Source organism: Heteronotia binoei, chromosome 18 (assembly GCF_032191835.1).
Source record: "Heteronotia binoei isolate CCM8104 ecotype False Entrance Well chromosome 18, APGP_CSIRO_Hbin_v1, whole genome shotgun sequence".
NCBI lineage: Eukaryota > Metazoa > Chordata > Lepidosauria > Squamata > Gekkonidae > Heteronotia > Heteronotia binoei.
Window position 1 is genome coordinate 9,751,877 of NC_083240.1, and position 26,998 is coordinate 9,778,874.

At 48.5% G+C, this 26,998-nt stretch overlaps 1 protein-coding gene and 1 non-coding gene across 2 annotated transcripts in view; both read left to right on the forward strand.

The window, feature by feature from the left end:
• The first annotated feature begins 262 nt into the window (after positions 1-262).
• TRNAT-AGU (transfer RNA threonine (anticodon AGU)) lies at positions 263-329 on the forward strand. The gene has a single exon. It is a non-coding gene; the product is annotated as a tRNA-Thr (tRNA).
• A 2,793-nt stretch (positions 330-3,122) lies between these two features.
• Positions 3,123-26,998, forward strand: part of SCNN1D (sodium channel epithelial 1 subunit delta) — a 31,854-nt gene continuing 7,978 nt past the window's right edge. The window contains exons 1-8 of the mRNA XM_060259598.1: positions 3,123-3,457; positions 5,056-5,284; positions 9,352-9,551; positions 18,827-18,930; positions 20,730-20,893; positions 22,143-22,241; positions 25,109-25,229; positions 25,926-26,004. Of these exons, the coding sequence (XP_060115581.1) occupies positions 3,123-3,457; positions 5,056-5,284; positions 9,352-9,551; positions 18,827-18,930; positions 20,730-20,893; positions 22,143-22,241; positions 25,109-25,229; positions 25,926-26,004 (1,331 nt within the window). The remainder of the gene's footprint in view (positions 3,458-5,055; positions 5,285-9,351; positions 9,552-18,826; positions 18,931-20,729; positions 20,894-22,142; positions 22,242-25,108; positions 25,230-25,925; positions 26,005-26,998) is intronic.

The window sequence follows — 26,998 nt, forward strand, 5'->3', positions numbered from 1 at the left end:
ACCCAGAATGGGGCAATGGGGATGAAAGGGTGGGCTTGATTCAGAATGGCTGGGATTGTCAACGACAGGCTGCACCACACACTCTAGTGTTCTCTCCATGTGCGCCCACATTGCTGTCTCACGTGTATGTGGATGGTTGCCATCCAGAGAAAAAGTTAAATGCGGAAAATTTTCCTTCGAAGCTCTAAGAGCAGGTGGACGGACCTTCATCGATAGGGGTCCCACAAAGGATGCACGGTTAGTGGACTGCATTGGGAGGGACGGTGGCTCAGTGGAAGAGCATCTGCTTAGTAAGCAGAAGGTCCCGGGTTCAATCCCCGGCATCTCCAACTAAAAAGGGTCCAGGCGAGTAGGCAAGAAAAACCTCAGCTCGAGACCCTGGAGAGCCGCTGCCAGTCTGAATAGACAATACTGAGTGACTTTGATGGACCGAGGGTGCGATTCAGTAGAAGGCAGCTTCATATGTTCATATGTTCATTTGGATATCCCATTTCTAGTGGATGTGCACTGAATCCTCCCTGGGGATCTTGGTAATACACATGTGCTCCCTTCGCACACGCACACACTCCACCCATTATAATGATAGCTAATTTGCTTATTCAGAAGCCAGTGCTGCTTCCTCGTGAACGCAGGGTAAATTCACTGGCTTCGGTGGCTTGAAAAGCAATTGGACGTGTTAATGAAGGGTCACTGTGGGAATGGCCATGCATCATGAGGTTATGAGAAACTTCCACGTGTCGAGAGCCAGAACAGCAAATGGGTTATTTATTTATTTAGCCGGACGTAGGAAGCCTGGATGGACGTTTCTGTTCTGCCACATACTCAATGGGTGACCCCAGTTGCTCAGCCTTTCTAACTTTACTGAGTTTTTATAAGGACAATTCGGGATAACAAGGGCTTTTTTTGGTAGCAGAAACTCCTTTGCATATTAGGCCACACGCCCCGCAGATGTAGCCAATCCTCCTGGAGCTTACAGGGCTCTTAGTGCAGGGCCTACTGTCAGCTCCAGGAGCGTTGGCTACATCAGGGTGTGTGGCCTAATATGCAAATGAGTTCCTGCCACAAAAAAGGCCTTGTGTGAATCAAAGCTCTTTATTCCATTTAAGGTTCTTTGGAGCCGTGTTCACTGTCCTGAGCTTCTTGGGCAGTCAACTGGGTAATAGAGATTATAACTAGGGACAGGGCTTTTTTTGTAGCAGGAACTCCTTTGCATACTAGGCCAGACACCCCTGATGTAGGCAAGGCTCCAAGAGCTTACAGCAGGCCCTGGAATAAGAGCCCTGTAAACTCTTGGAGGATTGGCTGCAACAGGGGTGGGTGGCCTAATAGGCAAAGGAGCTCCTGCTACAAAAAAAGGCCCTGGAATAAGAGCCCTGTAAGCTCTTGGAGGATTGGCTGTAACAGGGGTGGGTGGCCTAATAGGCAAAGGAGCTCCTGCTACAAAAAAAAGCCCTGGGGAATAACGAGTTTTGCTGGCTCTGGGTTGGGAAATTCCTGGAGATTTTTTTTGGGGGGGGGGGGCAGGGGAGGGCGGAGTTTGGGAAGAGGAGGGATCTCAGTGGGGTAGTTTAGTTTATAGTTTATTACCGTCTCGAGGCCAGGATACAGTGTAAGCATAATATTAAAAAAGTAAAAAACAGACATCGTATACAAAAATAAGGATCTAAATTTAAGAACTTTTAAAATCCAAATCCCGCAGTCTCAGAATTAATGCACAAAACTCAAGCAACACCGTGCGTAATTTCTGGATTCTTATTAGATAAGAGCCAATGCAGTCTTGCTTTGTATTAATATAGCCAGGTAACCTATCAACTAATGGGGTAATAATTCTAAAACGAGTCTTCTCAGAGCAGGGTTGGCCGAATTTGCTTAACGTAAGAGCCACGTAGAATAAATGTCCGATGTTTGAGAGCCACAAGACATGAATGCCAGATGCTTGAGGTTGACAAGACAAAGGGAGAGAAGTAGAAAGAAAGCAACTTTAACTTTAAATGCATTCTGCAAGCTGCTGGCTGACTTGGTTTGGAGAAGTGATTTAAAGAGAGAAATGCCTTCTCCAAGCTGGCCAATGGGGTGGTGGAGGCTTCGGGAGCCACACAACGTGTGTGGAAGAGCCACATGTGGTTCCCGAGCCACGGTTTGGCCACCCCTGCCCTAGAGTATGGGCAACTGAAGAACATATGTTCTACAGATTCAACCTCGATTAAAGGCCATGAGCATAGCCTTTTAGAGTAGGTGATTTTATTGCACCTGCCTTGCATAACTGCAGATGGAAGAGGCCTCAGTGGGGTATAATGTCATAGTGTCCACCCTCCAAAGCAGCCATTTTCTCCAAGGGAACTGATCTCTGTAACCTGGAGGTTAATTCTGGGAGATCTCCAGTTACCACCTAGAAACTGGCAGGCCCCCCCTTTCATCTATGTCACACTAGCATCCTCAGAGGAAAGGTGGGAGATAAATGTGAAAAATGAATGAGTCCAGGGCTTTTGTTTTGCAGCAGGAACTCCTTTGCATATTAGGCCACACCCCTCTGATATAGCCAATCTTACAAGAGCTTACAGGGCTCTTCATACAGGGCCTACTGTAAGCTCCAGGAGGATTGGCTGCATCAAGGGGCGTGGCCTAATATGCAAAGGAGCTTCTGTTACAAAAAAAAAACCCCTGAATGAGACATTATATCACAGTCTTGAACGCTGACGTACAAAAAGTGTGGGCTGAAACACAAAAGATTGTGTTCCCTCCCACTGTGCTCCGGACCTCATTCAAGTTCATTTACGTCTCCCACGGGAAAAGATGCATTCTTTCCTCACACTGGGATAAGAATTGGAAGTGTGGGTTGTGAATGTACAATTTGCTACAGCTCCCACTGCTTCTGTGGCACGCCTGAAATGGCTCCCTGATGGTTAGTAGGTGGGGATAAACAAGGGGCATGTCCATTATATCAATGCCTTGCTCCCAGAGTCACCTGACCAGCCGTAGAGCGCCAGACTAGCAGAACCGCTGACTCACAGTCCGGTCCAGCAAGCTAGCTCTCCCATTCCCGGGCACACAATGCTACAGGTGTCGACTGTATAAACGCACCCTCATTCAGAATGCCCTGAAATCTCTTTCAGGTGTCGAGAATGGAGCCGATAGTGGCGAAAGAAAAAGTGGACAAGCAAAAAGAAGAGCGAGAGGAGGCCCTTATCGAGTTCTACGGTTCCTTCAAAGACCTGTTTGAGTTCTTTTGCTCGAACACCACCATCCATGGCACCGTCCGTCTGGTTTGCTCGAGCCGTAACAAGATGAAGACGGCCTTCTGGGCTCTTCTCTTGCTCTCCAGCTTCGCCATGTTGTATTGGCAGTTCGGTTCCATCTTCAGCAACTACTGGAGCTACCCTGTCATCATGACCATCTCTGTTCACTCAGAACCAAAGATGTTCCCTGCCATTACCATCTGCAACCTGAATCCCTACAGGTAGATAAGATCAGATTTACTGTTCAGCTTGCTAGCTTATGGCCAAGAGTCCATTTTCCGGTTGAAAGGACTTAGAAACCATCCGTGAACGGAGCTAGGGAAGACCTGGAATGCCAGGATAGATGTATACCAGCTTGAGAGCCAGTGTGCTGTAGCGGTTAAGAGCGGAAGACTCTCTCTAATCTGGGGAACCCAGTTTGATTCCCCACTCCTCCACGTGAAACCTGCTGGGTGACTTTGAGCCAGACATAGTTCCTCTCAGAGCTCTTTCAGCCCCACCTACCCTTCAGAGTGTTGGGAGAGGGAGGGAAGGGGATTGTAAGCCACTTTGAGACTCTTTAAGGTAGAGAAAAGTGAGGCATAAAAACTGCTTTTCTTCTACATAGGCCCTGATTGGAAAGGATGTACAGGGATGGAACATTGTACAGGGGTGCGTTTTGTGAACATCCCGTTTTCATCTGAAAATTTCAGTTGCTGACATGGATTCTCCCCAGGGTGAATTTACCGTGTTAAAAAGGTCCTGTCAGAAGTCAATAAAGAAAGATCCAAAGGATTTTAAAGGAGTGCCCCGTGGCACAAAGTGGTAAAGCTGCAGTACTGCAGTCCGAGCTCTCTGCTCACAACCTGAGTTCAATCCCGATGGAAGCTGGGTTCAGGTAGCTGACTCAAGGTTGATTCAGCCCATCCTTCCAAGATCGGTCAAATGAGTCCCCAGCTTGCTGGGGGGGAAGTGTAGATGACTGGGGAAGGCAATGGTAAACCACCCTGTAAAAAAGTCTGCCGTGAAAACGTTGTGATACAACATCACCCCAGAGTCGGAAATGGCTGGTGTTTGCACAGGGGACGACCTTTACCTTTTAAAAGGAATTTAAGAGGATGAAAATACTTAGGACGAAAACGAATCAAAATGAAAAGGAACAATAAAATTAAAAGAAACAATAAATCGCACATTAGTGCATTTCTACTGGGAAGGAAGGCTCTACTGCTGAAAATGGCCGATGCATGTGTTCTAAGGGACATCTGAAGGCAGCAGGACTGGGCCAGATGTTTTCCTGTTCCAACTTTCAGCTCAAATACAGCTTGAATTGCCATAAAACGAGAATGTTCACTTCTTTAAAGTCCTTTCATTTGCTGTTAGTAGTTGTATCTGCTACGGCTTTGGCCACGTTTTTGCTTCTGATCGCTGTACCTTTAGCTTGGTGTAGTGGTGAAGTGTGCGGACTCTTCTCTGGGAGAACCAGGTTTGATTCCCCCACCCCTCCACTTGCAGCTGCTGGAATGGCCTGGAGTCAGCCATAGCTCTCGCAGAGCTGTCCTTGAAAGGGCAGCTGCTGTGAGAGCTCCCTCAGCCCCACCCACCTCACAGGGTGCCTGTTGTGGGGGGAGAAGGTATAGGAGCGTGTAAGCTGTTCTGAGTCTCTGATTCAGAGAGAAGGCCGGGGTATAAATCTGCAGTCTTCTTCTTCTTCCTGGGCTCATCATATAGATGATCTCAGCTAATCAAGGATCAGATGGCCGAGGGGAGGCTATAACAGTGATACAAGATCAGTTGGGTATTTTGGCACTCAAACCCCTTTGCCATTTCTGTCATTTTCCAGGGTCGACGCTGTCCGTGAGAAGATGGCCGAGCTGGATTTTTTAACGAACGATACTTTCTTTAAAGTATACGGCTTTGAAATTCCAAAGAGCGTACTGGAAGATGATCTGAAGTCAGAGGATTGGCTGAACGATAAGTTGAGCAAGGTCAACATCTCCGGCTTCGATCTAAGTAAAGACTTTGGGCTGTTGAAGTTCGGTAGAAACCACGCAAAAGTGGGTTTCCAGCTGGTAAGTTGAACGTTTCGGAAGTCTGTTATGTTTCGCATTGACTCCTTGCTACGTTAAAGAGGGAATGAAAAGCATTGGCGGTTCTGACCTTTGAACTCAGTAGGTGGTCTTAGGCAAACTGCTCTCATTGACCCTCATCCCCACCATCAGCATTATGGGAATAACCAGGGCTTTTTTTGTAGCAGGAACTCCTTTGGCATATTAGGCCACACACCCCTGATGTAGCCAATCCTCCAAGAGCTTACAGGGCTCTTGGTACAGGGCCTACTGTAAGCTCCAGCTTAATATGCAAAGGAGTTCCTGCTACAAAAAAAGCCCTGGGAATAACAATGTTACTGTAGCTTACACCAGGGATGTCAAACATGCGGCCCAGGAGCCAAATCAGGCCTCGTGAGGGCTTCTATCAGGCCCCCAAGCAAATGGCTGTTATCTGCTTCCTTCTCCCTCTCTTTTGCGTCCTTCTCCATCACAGCTTGCTTTGCCAGGCTTTCTCAATCGCACAGCAGAGCTATTGAGCCAAGTCTCTCTTCCTTCTATTGGCTGAGGCTCCTCCCCCCCCCCCTCAGTCCCCTGGGGAAGGAAGAAAAGAGCCAGAGCTTTCTTTACCCATTTTCCTGCATCCCATGTCAGATAAATGTCAGATCGGTTCAGGGACCTTTGTTATTATTTTGTCAACTGACAGGGATAGCGTCAAAACAACAATGTTACTGTCAGATTTAGTAATGTTTTAATTAAGTATTGACTGGTTTTTAAAAATGTTAATCTAATGTTTTTATCCACTGTATTGTTTGTTTATGGAAGTTGTTAGCCGCCCTGAGCCTGCTTCGGCGGGGGAGGGCGGGATATAAATAAAATTTTATTATTATTATTATTATTATTATTATTAGATCTGGCCCCATAACAAATGAGTTTGACACCCCTGGCTTACATATTTATTTTAGGTAATTAACAAGTTAATATGAAATGCTTTGCACACACTCCATGGGTGAAAAGGGATCTGAATCTACCACACCACACTGACCCTCTTCCAAAACCTTGTTTTAAAATGTTCAGGTTTTGCCTTTTGAAACTCTCTGGTGAAAGAGAGTTCCCCAGGGGAGACATTCTTTAGGAAAACTTTCAGAAATTAAGAGGAAACTAGGAAAACTTCCCCTTGAATCTTAAGAACAAAGGACATGGATCTTGTCCGATGGCTAATGTCCTGTGGTATCTTGGAATCCAAAGTATAGAAGAATTCTTTGAAATCCAAACTTGGAACACTTCTACACTTGGATTTATATCTTCTTTGAGCCTCACCTTCTCTGGCCTATGTTCATAGCTATTTGCTGAGCATGCAGAAGAGAAAGCAGAGTGGCATTTGTAATGCAAATGAACATTCTGTCCAGCACAGTTGTGCCTTTTTAACAGGCTGATCTTAGAGCCTAAGCGCTGTGTGAAAATGTTCAGGGTTTTTGTTAAGCTGCCACCGATATATAGCATAAAGTAAAATCTGATGTGAACACAGTGCGTTGTTTGGGGTCTGGACTACAATTGTAACAGGAGAAGCTGGTATAGTCCTGGGGGTAGTGGAATGAACTGTACCACTACATGGTTGAAGAAGGAAGAACATCTTGGAACACTTCCCAAGGGAAAAAGAAAACCTCTCCCTGCAAGGAGAAAACTAGCACAGGTGACGAAAGCAATGATAGAACTCTGTCCACAATTGGCTTAGTTTCTTATTTGTGGGCTGTTATTTATTTATTAGCAGACGAGCACTCAAAACTGGAAGCCCCCACTGGCAGTCTGAAATGGAGGCAATTGATACCACCAACTGCAGAATTAGAGTTTGTTTTTCGACTGTTCTACAGAGTGGTAAAGCTGCAGTACTGCAGTCCGAGCTCTCTGCTCACGACCTGAGTTTGATCCCAGCAGAAGCTGGGTTCAGGTAGCCAGCTCAAGGTTGACTAAGCCTTCCATCCTTCCGAGGTCGGTCAAACGAGTCCCCAGCTTGCTGGGGGGAAAGTGTAGGTGACTGGGGAAGGCAATGGCAAACCACCCCGTAAAAAAGTCTGCCATGAAAACGTCGTGATGCGACGTCACCCCAGAGTCGGAAACGACTGGGGACTACCTTTACCTTTATTGTTTTATTATCTGGATCTGATTTTAACTTTGTATTATGGATTGTTGTTACCCGCTCAGAGCCCATTCGGGAAAGGGCGGGTTATAAATCGAATATAATACATAAATACAGTCTGTTCTGCATAAGGGTGATCGGAGGTCTGCAAGCCCCACTCCTTTGTTGTTCCAAAATCTTTCCCTTTTGCTATTCTGCTTCCCCTTAACTCCGGTCTAAGCAGGAACATTCTGACCATTCCAAAATGGGATCATACGCAGTCTGCTACAGCCTTCAGCGGGATTCTTATCGTTTGCATCTCCTCTACTTGACCGGTGTGCACATCAGATAAAAATACTGTGAGAAATGGAACATCGACACAATTGAATGTATAATAGTGACTATTTTCTGAGGGGCCTAAGAACTCCTTCACACCAGAAAAACAGCACACTAGAAGAAATCTCGATAGAGCTATATATCAAGGCTTTTTCATGGAGCAAAATAGTTAGATTGGTGTCTAGGAAGACCTTAGACGCCAGAAAGAGTTTCAGGGCATAAGAAGAAGATATTGGATTTATATCCCGCTCTATACTCTGAATCTCAGAGTCTCAGAGTGGTCACAATCTCCTTTACCTTCCCCCCGTCGCACAACAGACATCCTGTGAGGTGGGTGGGGCTGAGAGAGCTCTGACAGAAGCTGCCCTTTCAAGGGCAACTCCTGTGAGAGCTATGGCTGACCCAAGGCCATTCCAGCAAGTGGAGGAATGGGGAATCAAACCAGGTTCTGCCAGATAAGAGTCCGCGCACTTAACCACTACACCAAATGGCTCACCATAAGCTTTTGAGAGTTCAGGCTTACTTTGGCAGTCAGTAACTTTGTCTCTTGAACAGGGGCAGAATTCTAGCAGGAGCTCCTTTGCCTATTAGGCCACACACCCCTGAAGTAGCCATTCCTTCAAGAGCTTACAAGGCTCTCAGAGGATTGGCTGGCTACATCAGGGGTGTGTGTCCTAATAGGAGCTCCTGCTAGAATTAGCCAATCCTTCAAGAGCTTACAAAGCTCTTGGAGGATTGGCTGGCTACATCAGGGGTGTGTGGCCTAATATGCAAAGGAGCTCCTGCTAGAATTCCATCCCTGCTCTTGTAAGTTTATACCCTGAAACTGCCCTGACCTGGGTAGCTCAGGCTAACCCCGATCCCATCAGATCTCAGCAGCTAAGCAGGGTCAGCCTTGGTTAGTATTTGGAAGGGTGACCACCAAGGAATACCAGGGCTGTGACACAGGCGGAGAATGGCAACCCACCTCTGAAACGTCTCTTGCCTTAAAAAGACAACTCTAGCTCACCGCCTATTGGTGCATAACAGTAAAAGAGCTAGAACTTCTGACTGCCCAGCAGTCTTAGGATCTCCTGGCTATACTACACACAATGTCATAGGATAATTATTGATTATTATTACCCTGAAACTCTTATCGGTCTCCACGGTGCTAGTGGACTCCCATTCTACTGCAGACAGTGGGGAAAATGTGGTGTAGTGGTTAAGTGTGCGGACTCTTATCTGGGAGAACCGGGTTTGTTTCCCCACTCCTCCACTTGCACCTGCTGGCATGGCCTTGGGTCAGCCATAGCTGTCACAGAGTTGTCCTTGAAAGGGCAGCTTCTGTCGGAGTTCTCTCAGCCCCACCCACCTCACAGGGTGTCTGTTGTGGGGGAGGAAGATAAAGGGGATTGTAAGCCGCTCTGAGATTCTGATTCAGAGAGAAGGGCGGGGTATAAATCTGCGGTCTTCTTCTTCTTCTTCCCAGCTCAGTTACCCTTTGAAACTTTTAAAATGGAGTTTTACCTACATGCAAATGTGACTCAGAAATATGGGGGCGGAGGCAGTGGGGAGAGGAGCTGCATGTGAACTGCAGATCTGGACCCAACTGTGTATTACAATCGCTTAATATCTGTCTTCTCTTCTCTCCCCCCCTCAGTGCAACGGAACAGGCAAAAATTGCTTCAAAAAAGCATATTTATCCAGCGTTGACGCCCTCCAGGAATGGTACCGTTTTCACTACATTAATATCATGTCTCAGATCCCGCCTATCATCGTTTCCGATGATAAGCATTGCCTTCGGGGCACCCAAGACTTGGTTTACTCTTGCCGGTACAATCAGCAGCCCTGCCCACCCAGGTAACCCACTCTTGGATATGATGTGCCAGTTTGCTATGTTAGTGAAAATACCTTACAAATGCATGTTCTCGTTCATGTCAGAATTGAGATGCCAATATCAATTCTGAAAGCTTCCTTCCTTCCTTCCTTCCTTCCTTCCTTCCTTCCTTCCTTCCTTCCTTCCTTCCTTCCTTCCTTCCTTCCTTCCTTCCTTCCTTCCCTGCCTCCCTCCTTCCTTCCCTCCCTCCCCCCTCCTTCCTTCCTTCCTCCCTTCCTTTCCTCCCTCCCTCCCCCCTCCTCCCTCCCTTCCTTCCTTCCTTTCCTCCCTCCCTCCCTCCCCCCTCCTCCCTCCCTCCCTCCCCTCCTTCCTTCCTTTCCTCCCTCCCTCCCCCCTCCCTCCCTCCCTCCCTTCCTTCCTTCCTTCCCTGCCTCCCTCCTTCCTTCCCTCCCTCCTCCCTCCTTCCTTCCTTCCTCCCTTCCTTTCCTCCCTCCCCCCTCCTCCTCCCTCCCTTCCTTCCTTCCTTCCTTCCTTCCTTCCTTTCCTCCCTCCCCACTCCTTCCTTCCTTCCTTCCTTCCTTCCTTCCTTCCTTCCTTCCTTTCCTCCCTCCCCTCCCCCCTCCCTCCCTCCCTTCCTCCCTCCCTCCCTCCCTCCCTCCCTTCCTTCCTTCCTTCCTTCCTTCCTTCCTTCCTCCCTTCCTTTCCTCCCTCCCCCCTCCTCCTCCCTCCCTTCCTTCCTTCCTTCCTTCCTTCCTTCCTTCCTTCCTTCCTTCCTTCCTTCCTTTCCTCCCTCCCCACTCCTTCCTTCCTTCCTTTCCTCCCTCCCCTCCCCCCTCCCTCCCTCCCTCCCTCCCTCCCTTCCTTCCTTCCTTCCTTCCTTCCTTCCTTCCTTCCTTCCTTCCTTCCTTCCTTCCTTCCTTCCTTCCTTCCATCCTCCCTCCCTTCCTTCTCTAGCCCTGATGGCTGTGAATATAGACTGTGAGCCCCAGCGAAATCTCAGCCACAAGAGAGACTGAATAAGGTTTCCAAGGAGGATCGCTCTCCCACTTGACATCATGGAACTATGATGCCTTCACACTGGCTACACAATCCCAGATTGGTTAGATAAAGCAGAGTGTTCTATTTCTTGCTGGTGGCAGCTGATTGCCTTCTCTAGAGCAACCGTTGAAAAATTTGAATGAACCATTGCAATAATCATGAGGCTATGAAAGGTTTTTAAAAGGCAATCTGGGCTCCTTTGAAGTCCTTTTCATACTGGGAACTCTCTCTCAGCTGGCCTGCTCTATTGCATTTGTATCCCACCGTTCTCCGGAAAAAAACTGGGGTGCCCTCTTCCCCTCCTTTTCTCTACACAACAAACCTTGGTGCTTGTGGGGGGCAACAGTGAGAGGGCTTCTGGTGTCCTGGTGCCACTGGTGGACCTTCTGAAGGCACCTGGGTTTTTTGGCCACTGTGTGACACAGAGTGTTGGACTGGATGGGCCACTGGCCTGATCCAACATGGCTTCTCTTATGTTCTTATGTGACGCAGAGTGTTGGACTGGATGGGCCACTGGCCTGATCCAACATGGCTTCTCTTATGTTCTTATGTGACGCAGAGTGTTGGACTGGATGGGCCATTGGCCTGATCCAACATGGCTTCTCTTATGTTCTTATGTGACGCAGAGTGTTGGACTGGATGGGCCACTGGCCTGATCCAACATGGCTTCTCTTATGTTCTTATGTGACGCAGAGTGTTGGACTGGATGGGCCACTGGCCTGATCCAACATGGCTTCTCTTATGTTCTTATGTGACACAGAGTGTTGGACTGGATGGGCCACTGGCCTGATCCAACATGGCTTCTCTTATGTTCTTATGTGACGCAGAGTGTTGGACTGGATGGGCCACTGGCCTGATCCAACATGACTTCTCTTATGTTCTTATGTGACACAGAGTGTTGGACTGGATGGGCCACTGGCCTGATCCAACATGACTTCTCTTATGTTCTTAAACCTGTGAGGTAAATTCTGACATAAGGATAACTGATAGTTGTTTGGCGAGCTTCATAGCTGAGGAGGCATTTGAACATGCACCTCACCAGACCAAGACAGCGACTTGAAAGCAGGCCTGCTGAGAATTCCACTCAGGGGAGGCTCTCTCTGAGGAAACTGTTCTTAGGATTGTCCACTCGGGAGCTCATGTGATGCAGCGGTCAGCCAAAGTTGCAGGTTAGGGCCCTGAGCAAAAGAGTTCGAATCCCAACTTCTGCCATGGAAGCTCACTGGCTGACCTGGGGCCCAGCCCAAACTCTCCGCCTGACCTACCTCACTGCGCTGGTGTTGTGAGAGAACAGAGAATGGGGGAAAGGGAGAATGAGGTTCTAGGTCATTTCTATCCAGGGTTCTTTTTCTAGCAGGAGCTCCTCTGCATTTTAGGCCACGCCCCCCTGATGTAGCCAATCCTCCAAGAGCTTAGAGGGCTCTTAGTACAGGGCCTACTGTAAATTCCAGGAGGACTGGCTACATTGGGGGGACGTGGCCTAATATGCAGAGGAGCTCCTGCTAGAAAAAGTGCCCTGTTTCTATCCCAGCTGTGAGGAGGAAAGTGGGACGTAAATAGCCACACGCGGTGCATGTGCCGCTCCAGCCCCTCTGCTCAAACCACCATTGCTGATGCTCTTCGCTTCACCTGGCCCATAGGCGTGCACCACCACCTGTGTCCCTCTGTAGTCCCTCTGGAGCAGAGCGGATTACTCGAGCAACACCCAAGGGTGTTGGTGGATTTTCCTCCCACTGGGATCAACGGAGGCTGTCCAAGGGGAAATTCTCTAGGATGGCTGTCTGTCCCACCCGGTCCCTGTGTCTCCTGAGGTAAAGGGCAGGCCGGAGGCACTCCCAGCACCACCCAGCCCTCGCCGGCTCACTTTGCATTCAGCACGGCAGCCAGTTGGGAACAATCTGATAAAACGAGTGCAAACCTGCCCACACCTGGTTAAATAACCTCTCCTTACTCTTGCCCAGGAGTGTTGCCCTGGGGGCATCGCAGGTACATTACAAAACGGTGCGGGAAGGTGTGCAGGCCACAGGGAGGTGAAAGCAGGCGGATGAATTCCCCGTAATTGCGGTTTCGTTGGCTGAATCGACCGATAGCCTTTTGCAATCCGGCACAACGCCTTCAGCTTCTACCACCTGCGGGCTGCATGCAGCAAGAGCGGCAATCAGCTTCTCCTCAGGAACGGCTGTGCAACTCTTGCCTCCCCAACTGTGCTCTACTGTAATCGTCTCCCTGTTTCCAGCAAAATCAAAATGGAGAGTCTTTGCCGGTTCAGTCCCTTTGGCCCCACAGTCAATCTTTAGTCCCCAATTGGGGGGGATCTACTAGGTTAGCCAGCTTCAAGTTGAGAAATTCCTGGAGATTTGGGGGTGGGGTGGAGCCTGGAAAAGGCCAGATTTGGGGAAGGAAGGGACTTCAGCAGAGTGCAGCACCATAGAGCAGGGGTGGCCAACGGTAGCTCTCCAGATGTTTTTTCGCCTACAACTCCCATCAACCCCAGCCATTGGCCATGCCGGCTGGGGCTGATGGGAGTTGTAGGCAAAAAAACATCTGGAGAGCTACCGTTGGCCACCCCTGCCGTAGAGTGTACCATCCAAAGCAGCAGTTTTCTCCAGAGGAGCTGATCTCTGTAGTCTGGAGGTAAGCTCCACTCATCCCTCAACATAAGGACTGACAGCCAGTTAGTTGTATGCAAGGGTCTTTTTGTAGAAAAATAGGTGGCGGAGCTCATTAGCATAACTCATTAGCATATGCTCCCCCCCCCCCCTCCAGCCAAAAGCAACCTGATGCAAGAAAGGAGAGCCCCGGGTGAGCTCTCCCGGGCCGCCATCCCCAGTCAAAAGGCCAGCAAGTCACCCGCCACCCAAAATCACATAAGAAGTGGAGAAAGGGTGGAGCGGGCTTCTCCAGGGGTTAACGAGGGCTGCTGGGGGTGTGGCAAAGCCCCTGGTGGCTGGCTGGCTGCCCGCTCTCCTCATCCAGGGATTGTTATGCAGCTGCACCTCCTATTCAATGGACAAGGTAGGTGGGGAAGAAGAGGGGGGACCGTCAGATAGGTTCAGGAGCTGCACTCCTGCGAGCTCCCGCTGAATCCGAGGCCTGGTTGTATGATGATATCCTAACGCTGAATCAGAGTGCAAGCCACGCTTTCTGCTCTCACTCTGAAAGAAAGAAGAGTCTTGCACCACCGGAAAATGCATCGTCTCCCTTCGATCGCAATTAGGGTTGCCAGTTCCCCCCTGGCCTTTGGTGGAGAATGGGGGTGGAGTTGTCAAATCCATGTGGGGAAAATCCTAGAGATTTGGGGGGTGGAGCCTCGGAAGGGCAGGGACCTCAGTGGGGTACGGTGCCATAGAGTCTGCCCTCCAAAGCAGCCATTTCCATTAGAGGAACTGATCTCTGTACTAGGGAGATGAACTATAATTCCAGTAGTTCCCCAGATCCAAGCCAGAAGTGGACATCCCATAGCCCAATATCTGCAAGACTTTTCGCCTACAAGGCTTCTGGCTGTTGCATAACCCATCTGATTAAATGTGGCTCAGACACAGTTTGCAGTGCGTGGCGTTTAATCGCCGCGCTCCCGTGTGGCTTCTTGCCATCCCTCCTTCCGGCTCTATCTGCCCTACCGAGGACATGGTGTGACCGTACCAGATGTTCTTTTGGTGCAGCCAAGGCGGTGGGTAATCAGCCACGCTACCCAGACAAGAAGCCAAGGAATCCTAACCACAGAACTTTGGGAGATAAAGATAGAACAAATGTTTGCCCAAGCCGTTAGCAACACCTAATTTTGTGTACTTTGCAATCTCCAGAGGTGGAGTTCACAAGGCCCTTTGATCCGTTCTGTTCTTTTTCGAGGAAACATAAAAACAGTAGCCAGGTTTGAATGGTATTTAATAGGGGATTTGGGAATATTCTGAATTTCTCATCCTTGCCGGTTCGGTGCAGAAGATTCCAGTTTTGGATTCGTTCGTCTCTTTCGAGGATTGCTTTTGTTTTCACACCCGATTCTGTTGTCTAACATCGAGTCTTTCTCGGGGCATTTGTTGTAGCAGGAACTCCTTTGCATATTAGGCCACACACCCCTGATATAGCCAATCCTCCAAGAGCTTACAGTAGGTCCTGTACTAAGAGCCCTGTAAGCTCTTGGAGAATCGGCTTCATCAGGGGTGTGTGGCCTAATATGCAAAGGAGTTCTTGCTACAAAAAAAGTCCTGGTCTTTATTCAATTGTGGCATATGGGCTCTTTTTCTAGCAGGAGCTCCTCTGCATATTAGGCCACGCCCCCTGATGTAGCCAATCCTCCTGGAGCTTACAGATCCTGTACTAAGAGCTCTGTAAGCTCTTGGAGGATTGGCTACATCGGGGGGGCGTGGCCTAATATGCAGAGGAGTATACATTTGGCGGTATATAAATGGCATTCGAATGGCACAAAAGAAATGCAATAGAACGGGGCACACACCAAATCCTACAACGAATGTATGTGTTTGTGTAAAGTGTTGTCAAGTTGCAGCTGACTTATGGCAAACTCAGCCAGAGCTGGATTAACAATTAGGCCAAGTAGGCACTAGCCTATGGGCCCCTGGCCGCTCCCCCATCACGCGCTCCCCCCTGCTTGCAGCCCTTCCAGCCTGCACGTACAGCCAGCGACTGAGCTGCTGTTTACCCTACTCGACCGGTTAAACGGCTGCTGCTGGCATCGTTGCTAAGTTTGCCTCTCTCTGCCTCTCCCCCGCAGCTTAGTAAAAGGGGCTTTGGAGAAGGTGCCTGCAGGCCGCAGTGGGCACTCAGGCTCTGGGATCATTTGCAAAACCTTCAAGGCAGCTTTTGACCCAAAATAACACTATCAGGTTAAAAGAACATGCACGACAGAACCACCAGCCACTGGGGAACAGACCGTGTGATAAGATGGTGTTGCCATTTGCCAAAAGCGCAAGAGAAATTAATGTAGTTCTGGAAATTAATTGTGCCCCTCCTCTCTAACTCGTTTGAGGGAACTTTCTAAAATTCATTCTGGAGTTTGATCGTGCGCAGGTTTCCGCATTTCTCATTCGTGCGTATCTTTCCTTCCTTCAGGTCTGCCGCCACCAAAATGTTTGGAGCATATTCGGCGGGGAGGGCGGGATATAAATAAATAAAATGTTATAAATGTTATTATATTGTCAAAACGCTGCAAACAAGCAGTCTTGATGTGGTTATATGCAGGATTGCATCAAAGTTTCTTTTTGCGCAATGTTTTACCAATGAGCAAGAATGTACATCAACGAAACACTGCGCAAAGAACTATTTTGGTTGCACTCGCACATAACAAGCGAATGAAGATCAGAGCAGACAGAAGAACATAAAAGAAGCCATGTTGGATCAGACCAATGGCCCATCCAGGCCAATGATCTGTGTCACACAGTGGCCAGAACCCAGGTGCCATCACGAGGTCCATCAATGGGGCCAGGACACCAGAAGCCCTCCCACTGTTGTACGCCCCCCCCCCCAAGCAGTAAGACTACCGAGCATCACTGCCCCAGCCTGAGTATTTCATCTATACCTGGTGGCTCACAGCTACTCACAAACCTCTGCTCCAGATGTTTTTCCAATTTCCTCTTGAAACTGTCTATGCTTGTAGCCACCACTACTTCCTGCAGCAGTGAATTCCAGTTTGGTGTAGTGGTGAAGTGTGCGGACTCTTATCTGGGAGAACCGGGTTTGATTCCCCACTCCTCCACTTGCACCTGCCGGAATGGCCTTGGGTTAGCTATGGCTTTCGCAAGAGTTGTTCTTGAAATGGTAGCTGCTGTGAGAGCTCTCTCAGGCCCACCCACCTCACAGGGCGTTTGTCTGTTGTGGGGGAGGAAGATATAGGAGATTGTGAGCTGCTCTGAGTCTCTGATTCAGAGAGAAGGGCAGGGTATAAATCTGCAGTCCTCTTCTTCTTCATGTGTTCACGACTCTTTGGGTAAAGAAGTACTTCCATTTATGTGTTCTAAACCTACTGCTCATTAATTTCATCGAGTGCCCACAAGTTCTCGTATTGTGACAAAGGGAGAAAAGTACTTCTTTCTCTACCTTCTCTGTCCTGTGCATAATCTTGTAGTGCATTAGCAACATAAGGGGGAACGATACAAATAAACAAAAGGAACTAACTGAGATGGTGAACCGCACATGTAGAGCATTTAGACAACATTCAGAACGACAGAGGAAATGAGACCCAGTGATCCAGAACTCCAGAATCTAAGGGGGAGTTTGAACAAGAAGAATCTCAGTAATATCCTTGATAAAAACCCCTCATGTTGTTTCAAGTCAGAAAACTCGAAAGAATAAAATAGTTTTAACTTGGTCCCTGAAAGATAAAAAAAAAAAAAAGTTAGGAGCCCAACAAGCTGCTGTTTTGATGTATCACAGAATTGGGGTGCTATCCGTCAGCACATTCCCATCAGCCTCCTCGCCTCACCTCTAAAGGTGAGCCTCAGATCACGACCTCAATCTCAAACATATACTAACCCACTATACTTTAATGCACCCTGTTTTTCTAATGGCTATCATATTATTTCTCTTTTAGAACAGTGCATCAGAATATTTGGGTTTTTTGTTTTTGTTTTTTGGGGTTTTTTTGTATTGACAAACTCAAATGGGGGATATTGGCTGCTTGTCTTATTACATATACCAACCCATCCTCCACTGTATTTTAATGTCTTCCTTTTTTTTTCTTAATGGCAAACTATAATGGATGTTATGATCTCTTGAGAAACCATGCCCTCTATTTAAACTAACAAAGCCAGAATGTTACTTAGATTTATGGCACTTTGCACCTTCAACAGCAGTCTGCTTTTTATCACCCTCCAGTGTTTTTTCAGCCCTGTTTTGTCCTGACACTAACAAACACAGATCCCTATTGGCGATTCTTTTAATCTGCTAAAAACATTCCCATGATTCTACACTGCCCACTTATATTAATGATTGCTGCTTCCATTCCCATTTTGTCTGACGAAGTCTGCATAAGAGCATACGAAAGCTTACATTCTGAATAAAACTTAGTTGGACTTAAAGGTGCACTTGTCTACTGCTTTAATCTTAAACACTGTTATTCTGCCTCACCTGTCACTCAAGGTGGTTTGTAAAAATAAATCAGAGACCGACTCCCCGCTAGGCTTGTTCCGGCATCGGCGCTCTCCCCCCCCTGCTCGACACTTCTGTCTGATTTTGCACAAACTGTCCTGGGGCTGTGACTTGCTTTGCCTCTTTCCCGTGGTAAGCAAGATTCTCTGAAAACTAGTTTCTGCTTGCCACAGGAAAGAGGCGGGGCGAGACGCTGCCCCAGGACAGTTTGTGCGAAATCGGATGGAAGTGTCGGGGTGGGGGGGAGCTCTGATGCCAGAACAAGCCTAGTGGGGAATCAGTCAGAGTATTTCCATCTCAGTGGACAGAATAAACCCAATAGGAGTCTATTGCACATTTAAGACCAACTTAGTTTTATTCAGAACGTAAGCTTTTGTGTGCATGCATACTTCTTCAGACGAGGAATGAGGTACAGAGCCACACATAGCTGGTGGAGTTTGGAATAGTGGTATGTGTGGCTCTGCTTACTGTACCTCATTCCTCATCTGAAGAAGTGCGCATGAACACGAAAGCTTACGTTCTGAATAAAACTAAGTTGGTCTTAAAGGTGCAATAGACTCCTATTTTGTCCTACTATTCCAGACCAACACGGCTGCCTACTAGAATAAACCCAAGATATGGTTTAAGGTTTACTGGATTTATATCCTGCCCTCCCCACCGAAGCAGGCTCAGGGCGGCTCACAACCAGTAAAATCATAACGATTGAACAATTAAATAGTTAAGCAAAGCAAATTAAACAGTTAAAGACAATTAAGAACAATTAAAACAGTCTCATGCTAATCATATTTGATGTTTTCTTGCTTTAGATGGCGTTCGGTATATATTAGATGTATCGGTCACACCATATCAGTCTTTCCTTGTTAATTAAAGGCCGGCCGGAATACGGTTGTCTTACAGGCCTTGCGGAACTGGATGAGGTCCCGCAAGGCCCTAACTTCTTCCAGCAATTGGGGGCAACGATCGAGAAGGCCCTCTCTCTGGTGGACTTTAATCTGGCCTCCCTCGACCCGGGGATCGCTAATAGATTTTTTCGTCCCAGATCTAAGTACCTTCAGGAAACCGTCAGAATACTGATGTTTTGCTCATGTGCCTCGTTTTGATTTCATGTTCTTCCATCTTTTCCTTCCCTCTTTCTCCTTTGGCTGACTTCTGGTTACAGGGACTGCACACATTTCCATCATGCCATTTATGGAAGCTGCTTCACTTTTAACAGTAATGGGACGGAAGAAGACTGGAAAGCGTCAAAGCCTGGGATACCTTACGGTATGTACCTCGAGGGACAGCAGTTGCCAGCGCTGCCTGTGTTATGCCCATGAGGAGCTCAGGGCGGTGCATCTGGTTTTCCCACCTGTTTTAGCCTAACAACAACCCTATGAGGTTGGCAGGATGTAAGTACCATGGCAGAGTGAGGATTTGAATTCCAGTCTTCCAGTCCTTATCTGGCGAGGCAGTTGGCCCCTTTCCTGGAGCACGTCGACTTAGCAATGGTGATCCATGCTACGGTCACCTCAAGAATAGATCACTGTAATGCTCTCTACATGGGGCTACCAGTGACGCTGACTCGGAAACTCCAGCTAGTGCAGAACGTTGCAGTGCGGCTGTTAATGAGGCTCCTTCGATGGGAGCACATTCAGCCAGTGCCGAAAGAGCTGCACTGGCTACCTATTGTGTTCCGAGTCCGCTTCAAGGTGTTGGTATTGACCTTTAAAGCCCTTTATGGTCTATTGACCTTTAAAGCCCTTTACCTGTCTATCTGCGGGACCGCCTTTCTCCACATAATCCCCAGAGAGCACTGCGTTCAGGGACAAAAAAATCTATTGTCCATCCCTGGACCAAAGGAGGCTAGGTTACGTTCAACGCAAGCTAGGGCCTTCTCGGTGGCAGCACCAGAATTGTGGAATGCTCTCCCGGAGGCCATAAGGGCCCTGCGGGATCTTTCCACTTTCCGCAGGGCCTGCAAGACCGAATTGTTTCGACAGGCCTTTGATATCTAACCGGGATAAGAGCTGCCACCTGACATTATATAGGGTGCTAGGTGATCACCGTCTGGAAAGAAGAACCCGCTTGTATTGTATACTGTAGCGATACAGCACCATGAAATGTTTGTGTGTGTTTTTTTTTTTTAAATTAAAATTGTAAATAGGTTTTATTGCGGTTTTTTATTGGTTTTAACCTGTGAAATGAATGTCGTTAGCCGCCCTGAGTCCGCTTGCGGAGAGGGCGGGATAGAAATTTAATGTAATAAATAAATAAATAATACTAGGCCAGTGTCTCTAGCTCCCACGGGCACCTCTAATGTTGTGGTTAGGAATGACACAAGTGATGCAACCCCCCCCTCCCCCCTCCAGGTTCTTTATTGTTACCTTTGCTGTTGCTAGGCTTCCCAATCCCCAGGTCCCAGAGGGGGATCCCCCGATTTTACAGGCTTCCCCCCTCCCCCAGCCAGCTGGCCAGCGGGGGAAGCCCCACCCCCATAGCCGTCATGCACCTCCATGAACGATTCCCATAGGGAATGATGGGGAATTGATCTGCAGGTATCGGGGGCTCTGGGGGGCTGTTTTTTGAGATAGAGGCACCAAATTTTCAGTATAGCATCTAGTACCTCTCCCCAAAATACCTCCCAAGTTTCAAAAAGACTGGACCAGGGGGTCCAATTCTATGAGCCCCAAAAGAACGTGCCCCTATCCTTCATTATTTCCTATGGAAGGAAGGCATTAAAAAGATGTGCAGTCCCTTTAAATGTGATGGCCAGAACTCCCTTGGAGTTCAATTATGCTTGTCACAGCCTTGATCTTGGCTCCGCCCCAATGTCTCCTGGCTCCACCCCCAAAGTCCCCAGATATTTCTTGAATTGGACTTGGCAACCCTAGCTGTTGCTGGCTATTATGTTGGGGCATCCACGTAAGCAGGAAGTCTTCTACATATCAGGATCTGCAGGGGGACAGCTGGGAGGAAGTGGCCTGCGCCACAAGCTGATGTAACTTCCTGCTCGTATTGAACCGGTGTGAACCCGCGCTCCTGTTCTTCTCCCCCTCCCCACCCCTGCTCCCTTTTGCTACCAGGCCTGTCCCTCATTCTGAAGGTCGAGCAAAAGGATCACATCCCGCTGCTGTCCACCAAGGCGGGGGTGAAAGTTATGATCCACAAGCACAACCAGTCGCCGTTCCTGGAGCACGAAGCGTTCGACGTTAGGCCGGGGATCGACTCCACCATCGGAATCAACCAGGTGGGCCTTCCTGTCTCAGAAAACGGCTTCTCGGAGCAGAAAGAAAGCTGGCAGAGAGCAGGGGACAAGGAGGGCAAATTTCTCACCCCTGTTTTCATCTCATCTGCTGTTTTCATCTGTTTTCAGCCCCCTCCTGACCTCATTCCAATTTTGCTTCTTACAGGGGTCATTTTTTAGACAAATAGGTGGTTGAGCTCATTAGCATAACTCATTAGCATATGCCCCCCCACCAACCAAAAGCAACCTGACGCAAGAAAGGAGAGCCCTGGGTGCGTGAGGCCTGCTTAGGCTGGCTAGAGATCCAGCCATCCCAAGCAGGCCTCACTCACCTGGGGCTCTCCTTGGCCGCCCCCCCCCCCCGGCACAGTCAAAAGGCCAGCAAACCACCCGCCACTCAAAATTACATAAGAAGTGGAGAAAGGATGGCACGGGCTTCTCCTGGGGTTAATGAGGGCTGCTGGGTGTGTGGCAAAGTTCCTGGTGGCTGGCTGGCTGCCCTAGAGATTGTTATGCAGCTGCACCTACTATTCAATAGACAAGATAGGTAAGTGGGGAGGAGGAGGGGGAGCCCTCAGAAAGGTTCAGGAGCTGCGCTCCTGTGAGCTCCTGCTGAATTCAAGGCCTGGCTTCTTGCTTCTGCAAACGGAAACTGCGATCATTTGCTTTTGTGCTGTGTTCTGGTTTTGTGCAAGGAACATTCCCCACAAAACACACACCTTTTTAATATACATCAAGAAATCATGACATTATATAGGTGTAAATAACTGCACAGAAAACTGCGCATGATGCAAACCATAACCAATGAAGCTACAATTCACAGAAGCCTAAATACTGCACTGATTCTGTCTTTTGAGGAGGGGCTACAAGGATGTGCCGTTGGCTGTTGGGGGCCTCGTGCTATCTAAGAAGACTAGCATTATTTCTCCTGCTGTGTGACTGTTAAGAGGGTGAGAGCAGGTCGCTAGACTTCAGTTGGGACCTCAAAGTCTCCCTGAACTACAGAGATCAGTTCCCTATAGGAAAATGGCCACTTCCAAGAGCATACTCTATGGTATAATAACCCCTTCCCAGGCTCCACCCCCAAATCTCCAGGAATTTGCCACTCCAGAGTTGGCAACCTTAGGTGAGCAGAATGAGATGTAGCCCTGTTGTAACTTGTTTCATAATGTTATCTTGAACTGTACAAAACTCCAGTGTCTCCGGTCTAAACCACCTGGTGATACTCTCTTCTCTTTCTATGACTCCACAGGCCAAGGTAACTCGCTTAGATGGAAGTTATGGTGACTGTACAAAAGACGGAAAGAACGTGAACGTCACACTCTTCTACGAGAGCAATTATACACTGCAGGTACATGCCAGGGAGAAGGTCTGCTCGCCAAGCTGCTCTGCTCATTTTTATACCTCCTCCCCCTACTCCCGGAAGAACAACAGTTATAAATTGGTTCTTTCCAGTTCAGTCCTCCCCTTTGCCTTCTTAGCATTGCCCCATAGATCTGGATTCCAGTGTTCCTTGGCCTAACTATGATGCCTAGTTACTTTCCCTTCCTAATTTTACTCTAACTTCCCTCAGTTCTTCCAATTCTGCTTCCTTCAGACCTACTCCTATTCCTGACTCAGGCTGCTTGGGAAGTTGAAGGGGGGCCTTGGCAGAAAGTCAGGGAGCCACGACCCCAGGGGCCCCGCCATAGCTACGGGCCTGTTCCTGGGCCCAAAGGGACATTTTCCCTCAGCTCTTCTTCCTTAGTCCTTCTTTTCCTCAATCCGTCAGTCCTAAAGGAAATCAAACCAGTCTGTTCCCTGGAAGGTCAGATGCTGAAGCTGAAGCTCAGATACTTTGGCCACCCAATGAGAAGGGAGCACTCACTGGAGAAGACCCTGATGCTAGGAAAGACAGAAGGCAAAGAAGAAGGGGACAGCAAAAGAGGAGATGGCTGGACAGCGTTACTGATATAACAACTACGAATTTGAGCAGACTTCGGAAGATGGTGGAAGCCTGCCATGACTTTGTCCATGGGGTCGCAAAGAGTCAGACTCAACTGTGCGACTGAATAACAAAAACAACTTCCTCTTCTACCCTTTTCCCTTTCATTTCTCAACCGCTATTTATATAGTATTTAGCATCTCATTACAACTTATATTCTTTAAATGTTGTAATCCTTCCAACTTTGACCAAACCGCTAGGTGATGGCTGGAGATCTCCTGGGATCAGGGGTGGAATTCTAGCAGGAGCTCCTTTGCATATTAGGCCACACACCCCTGATGTAGCCAATCCTCCAAGAGCTTACAAGGCTCTTTTTTTGTAAGCTTCAGGAGGATTAGCTACATCAGGGGTGTGTGGCCTAATATGCAAAGGAGCTCCTGCTAGAATTCCACCCCTGCCTGGGATTACAACTGATCCCCCAGTGACAAAGATCAGTTCAGCTGGAGAAAATGGAAAACTGGACCCTGTGGCATTGTACCCCACTGAAGTCCCTCCCCTCCAAATCCCGGCCTCCTCAGGCTCCACCCCCCAAAATCTCCAGGAATTTCTCAACTGAGTTAACAACCCTGCTATGCACCACTTCTGCTCTTCTTCCAAGGCTTTTCCCTTCAGGTCTCTCCCTCCTCCTACCCCTATGCAATGTTTCCCCTCCTATCCCTTTTTGCCTTGTTGTTGTTCAGTCGCACAGTCGAGTCCGACTCTTTGCGACCCCATGGACCAAGTCACACCAGGCCCCCTCTGTCTTCCACCATCCTCCGAAGTCTGCTCAAATTCATGTTGGTTATATCAGCCACGCTGTCCTTTTGCCTTCTGTTTTTCCCAGCATCAGGGTCTTCTCCAGTGAGTGCTCCCTTCTCGTTTGGTGGCCAAAGTAGTTGAACCTCAGCATCTGACCTTCCAGGGCACAATCAGGGTTGACTTCCCTTAGGACTGTCTGATTTGATCTTCTTGCAGTCCAAGGGACTCTCAAGAGTCTTCTCCAGCACCACAGCTCGAAACATCTGTTCTTCTACAACAACAACAACAATTTTTATTTGTATCCCGCCCTCCCCGCCGGGGCAGGCTCAGGGCGGCTAACAGCATTATTTCATACATTGGTCATACAATATTAAATAAAACTACATCGACAGTTTAATTAAAATTCTGATTAAAATTCTAAAATTAATAAAATTAATAAAATATACTAGTGCTATGATTACGTTTATGTTTATGATGGCGAGTTCTTTAACGGTTTCCCTCTTAATCAGTGAAGGCCAATCGGAAGAGGGTAGTCTTGCAGGCCCTGCGCTCGGCCTTTCAAAGGGTGATTAACATGTGGAATTCACTGCCACAGGAGGTGGTGGCAGCCACAAATATAGCCATCTTCAAGAGGGGTTTAGATAAAAATATGGAGCAGAGGTCCATCAGTGGCTATTAGCCACAGTGTGTGTGTATGTATAAAATTTTTTGCCACTGTGTGACACAGAGTGTTGGACTGGATGGGCCGTTGGCCTGATCCAACATGGCTTCTCTTATGTTCTTATGGTCCAGCTCTCAAAGTCATACATTACTACTGGGAATACCATCGCTTTGCCTATATGGACTTTTGTTGGCAGGGTGATATCTCTACTTTTTATTATACTGCCCAGGTTTGCCATAGCTGTTCTCCCAAGGAGCAGACGTCTTTTTCTTTTTGTTGTTCAGTCGCAAAGTCACGTCCGACTCTTTGCGACCCCATGGTCAAAGTCACGCCAGGCCCTCCTGTCTTCCACCATCCTCCAAAGTCTGTTCAAATTCGTGTTAGTTACATCAGTAACGCTGTCCAGCCATCTCCTCTTTTGCTGTCCCCTTCTTCTTTTGCCTTCTGTCTTTCCCAGCATCAGGGTCTTCTCCAGGGAGGGCTCCCTTCTCATTGGGTGGCCAAAGTATTTGAGCTTCAGCTTCAGCATCTGACCTTCCAGGGAACAGTCAGGGTTGATTTCCCTTAGGACTGACTGATTGGATCTTCTTGCAGTCCAAGGGACTCTCAAGAGTCTTCTCCAGAACTCGAAAGCATCTATTCTTCTGCACTCGGCCTTCCTTGTGGCCTCCCTTTATTCTTAGTCCTCCCTTTATTCTTCGCCCTCGTCCCTTCGGCTATCGTCGATGTGACTCTCAGGCGCAGTTCTGCTAAGCCCCGGCCTCTGCCCACTAGCCACAAGGACAAGAGGCTTACTAACAGTTCCATTTCCCCCCCCCCTCCCTCCCCTTCACAGGCCTGTCTGCATTCCTGCTTCCAGCAGTTGATGATTAAGCGCTGCGGCTGTGGATACTATTACTACCCGTTGCCTAAAACTGGGGCGAAGTACTGCAATTACAAGAACAACCCAGGCTGGGGTAAGGGCGCAGATGACTGCAAGCATGTGGGGCCATCTGACTTGGCTGCTGAGCAAAGCTGGATTAACCATTAGGCCGAGGAGTCGCTGGCCTATGGGCCCCCACACCTTTAGGGCAGGGGTGCCCAACCTCCAAGCTGTGGACCAGTACTGGTCCATGGCTTGTTAGCAGCTGGGCTGTGAGTTGTATAATTATTTCATTATATATATTACAATGTTGTAATAAGAAGGAGAAGACGACATTGGATTTATACCCTGCCCCCCCCCCCCCCGTGCCCAATTTCAGAGTCTCAGAGCGGCTCACAGTCTCCTTTCCCTTCCTCTCCCACAACAGACACCCCGTGAGGTGGATGGGGCTGAGAGAGCTCTCCGCAGAAGCTGCCCTTTCAGGGACAGCTCTGTGAGAGCTATAACTGACCCAAGGCCATTCCAGCAGCTGCAAGTGGAGGAGTGGGAAATCAAACCCAGTTCTCCCAGATAAGAGTCCGCGCACTTAACCACCAGGCCAAACTAATAGAAATAAAGTGCACAATTGTATCATCCCAAAACCATGCCCCGCCCCCAGTCCCTGGAAAAATTGCCGAGGGTGCCGGACAGTCTACAGCCAGCCTTGACTGACCCCTTGGATGGATGGCTGTAAGTCAAACTCAGATTTTCCGTTGCCTTCTCCTGACCACGTTCTTTCTTCTTCCCTCAGGTCACTGCTTTTACCTAGAGTATGACCAGTTTGCCAGGCACGAACACGAATGCTTGCAAATATGCCGGAAGCCGTGCGAGTGAGTGTGAAAACCCTTCCGTTCCTTTTTTTAAAGGGTAGAATGGCTGAGCCCTGAGCACCTTTCATTGAGTAGCTGACAAGGCTTGCCAACTTCCAGGGGTGGGGGGACTCAGGTGCTCCTGGAATTATAATTGATCTGCAGACGACAGGGACCAGTTCCTTGGGGAAAGTGGCAGTCTTGGAGGTCAAACTCTATGGTATACTATCGCTTCTGGGTGACATCTCTCCCCAGATTACCCCATCCGTAGGGACAGCCCCCAAATCTCCAGGAATTTCTCACGTTGGGATTGGTAGCCTCATGGTGTCCTCTTCTGGTCCCCTTCAAAGTTAGAAGAAGAATACTGAAGACCACAGATTTTATGATCTTCAGAGATTCTCTCTGAATCAGAGAGCGTTTTCCCACATACCTTCCCTCGGAGCGACGTCCCTCTTCACCGCGCAGCGTCTGCGCGGATTTTGCACCAACTGCTCTGCATAACCAGGAAGAGCCACGGCTTTTGCGTCGCAGATGTAAACCGCTAAAAACCAGTTTACATCTGCGACACAAAAGCCACGGCTCTTCCTGGTTATGCGGAGCAGTTGGTGCGAAATCCGCGCAGACGCTGCGCAGTGAAGAGGGACATCGCTCCGAGGTAAGCTATGTGGGAAAACGCCCAGAGTCTCCTTTATCTCCTTCCTCCACAACAGACGCCCTGTGAGGTGGGTGTTAAGCCAATTGCCCTACTGTGTCTTTAATTTTTGCAAAATGGGTGGGGCTGAGAGAGCTCTGACAGAAGCTGCCCTTTCAAGGGCAACTCTTGCAAGAGCTATGGCTGACCCAAGGCCGTTCCTGCAGCTGCAAGCGCAGGAGTGGGGGAATCAAACCCAGTTCTCCCAGATAAGAGTCCGCACACTTAACCACTACACCAAACTGGCTCCCAAGACCATCCAAGGGCACATATAGGTGTACATGATTATTCATCTCATTTCGTCCTATCTTTGCCAAAGGATTG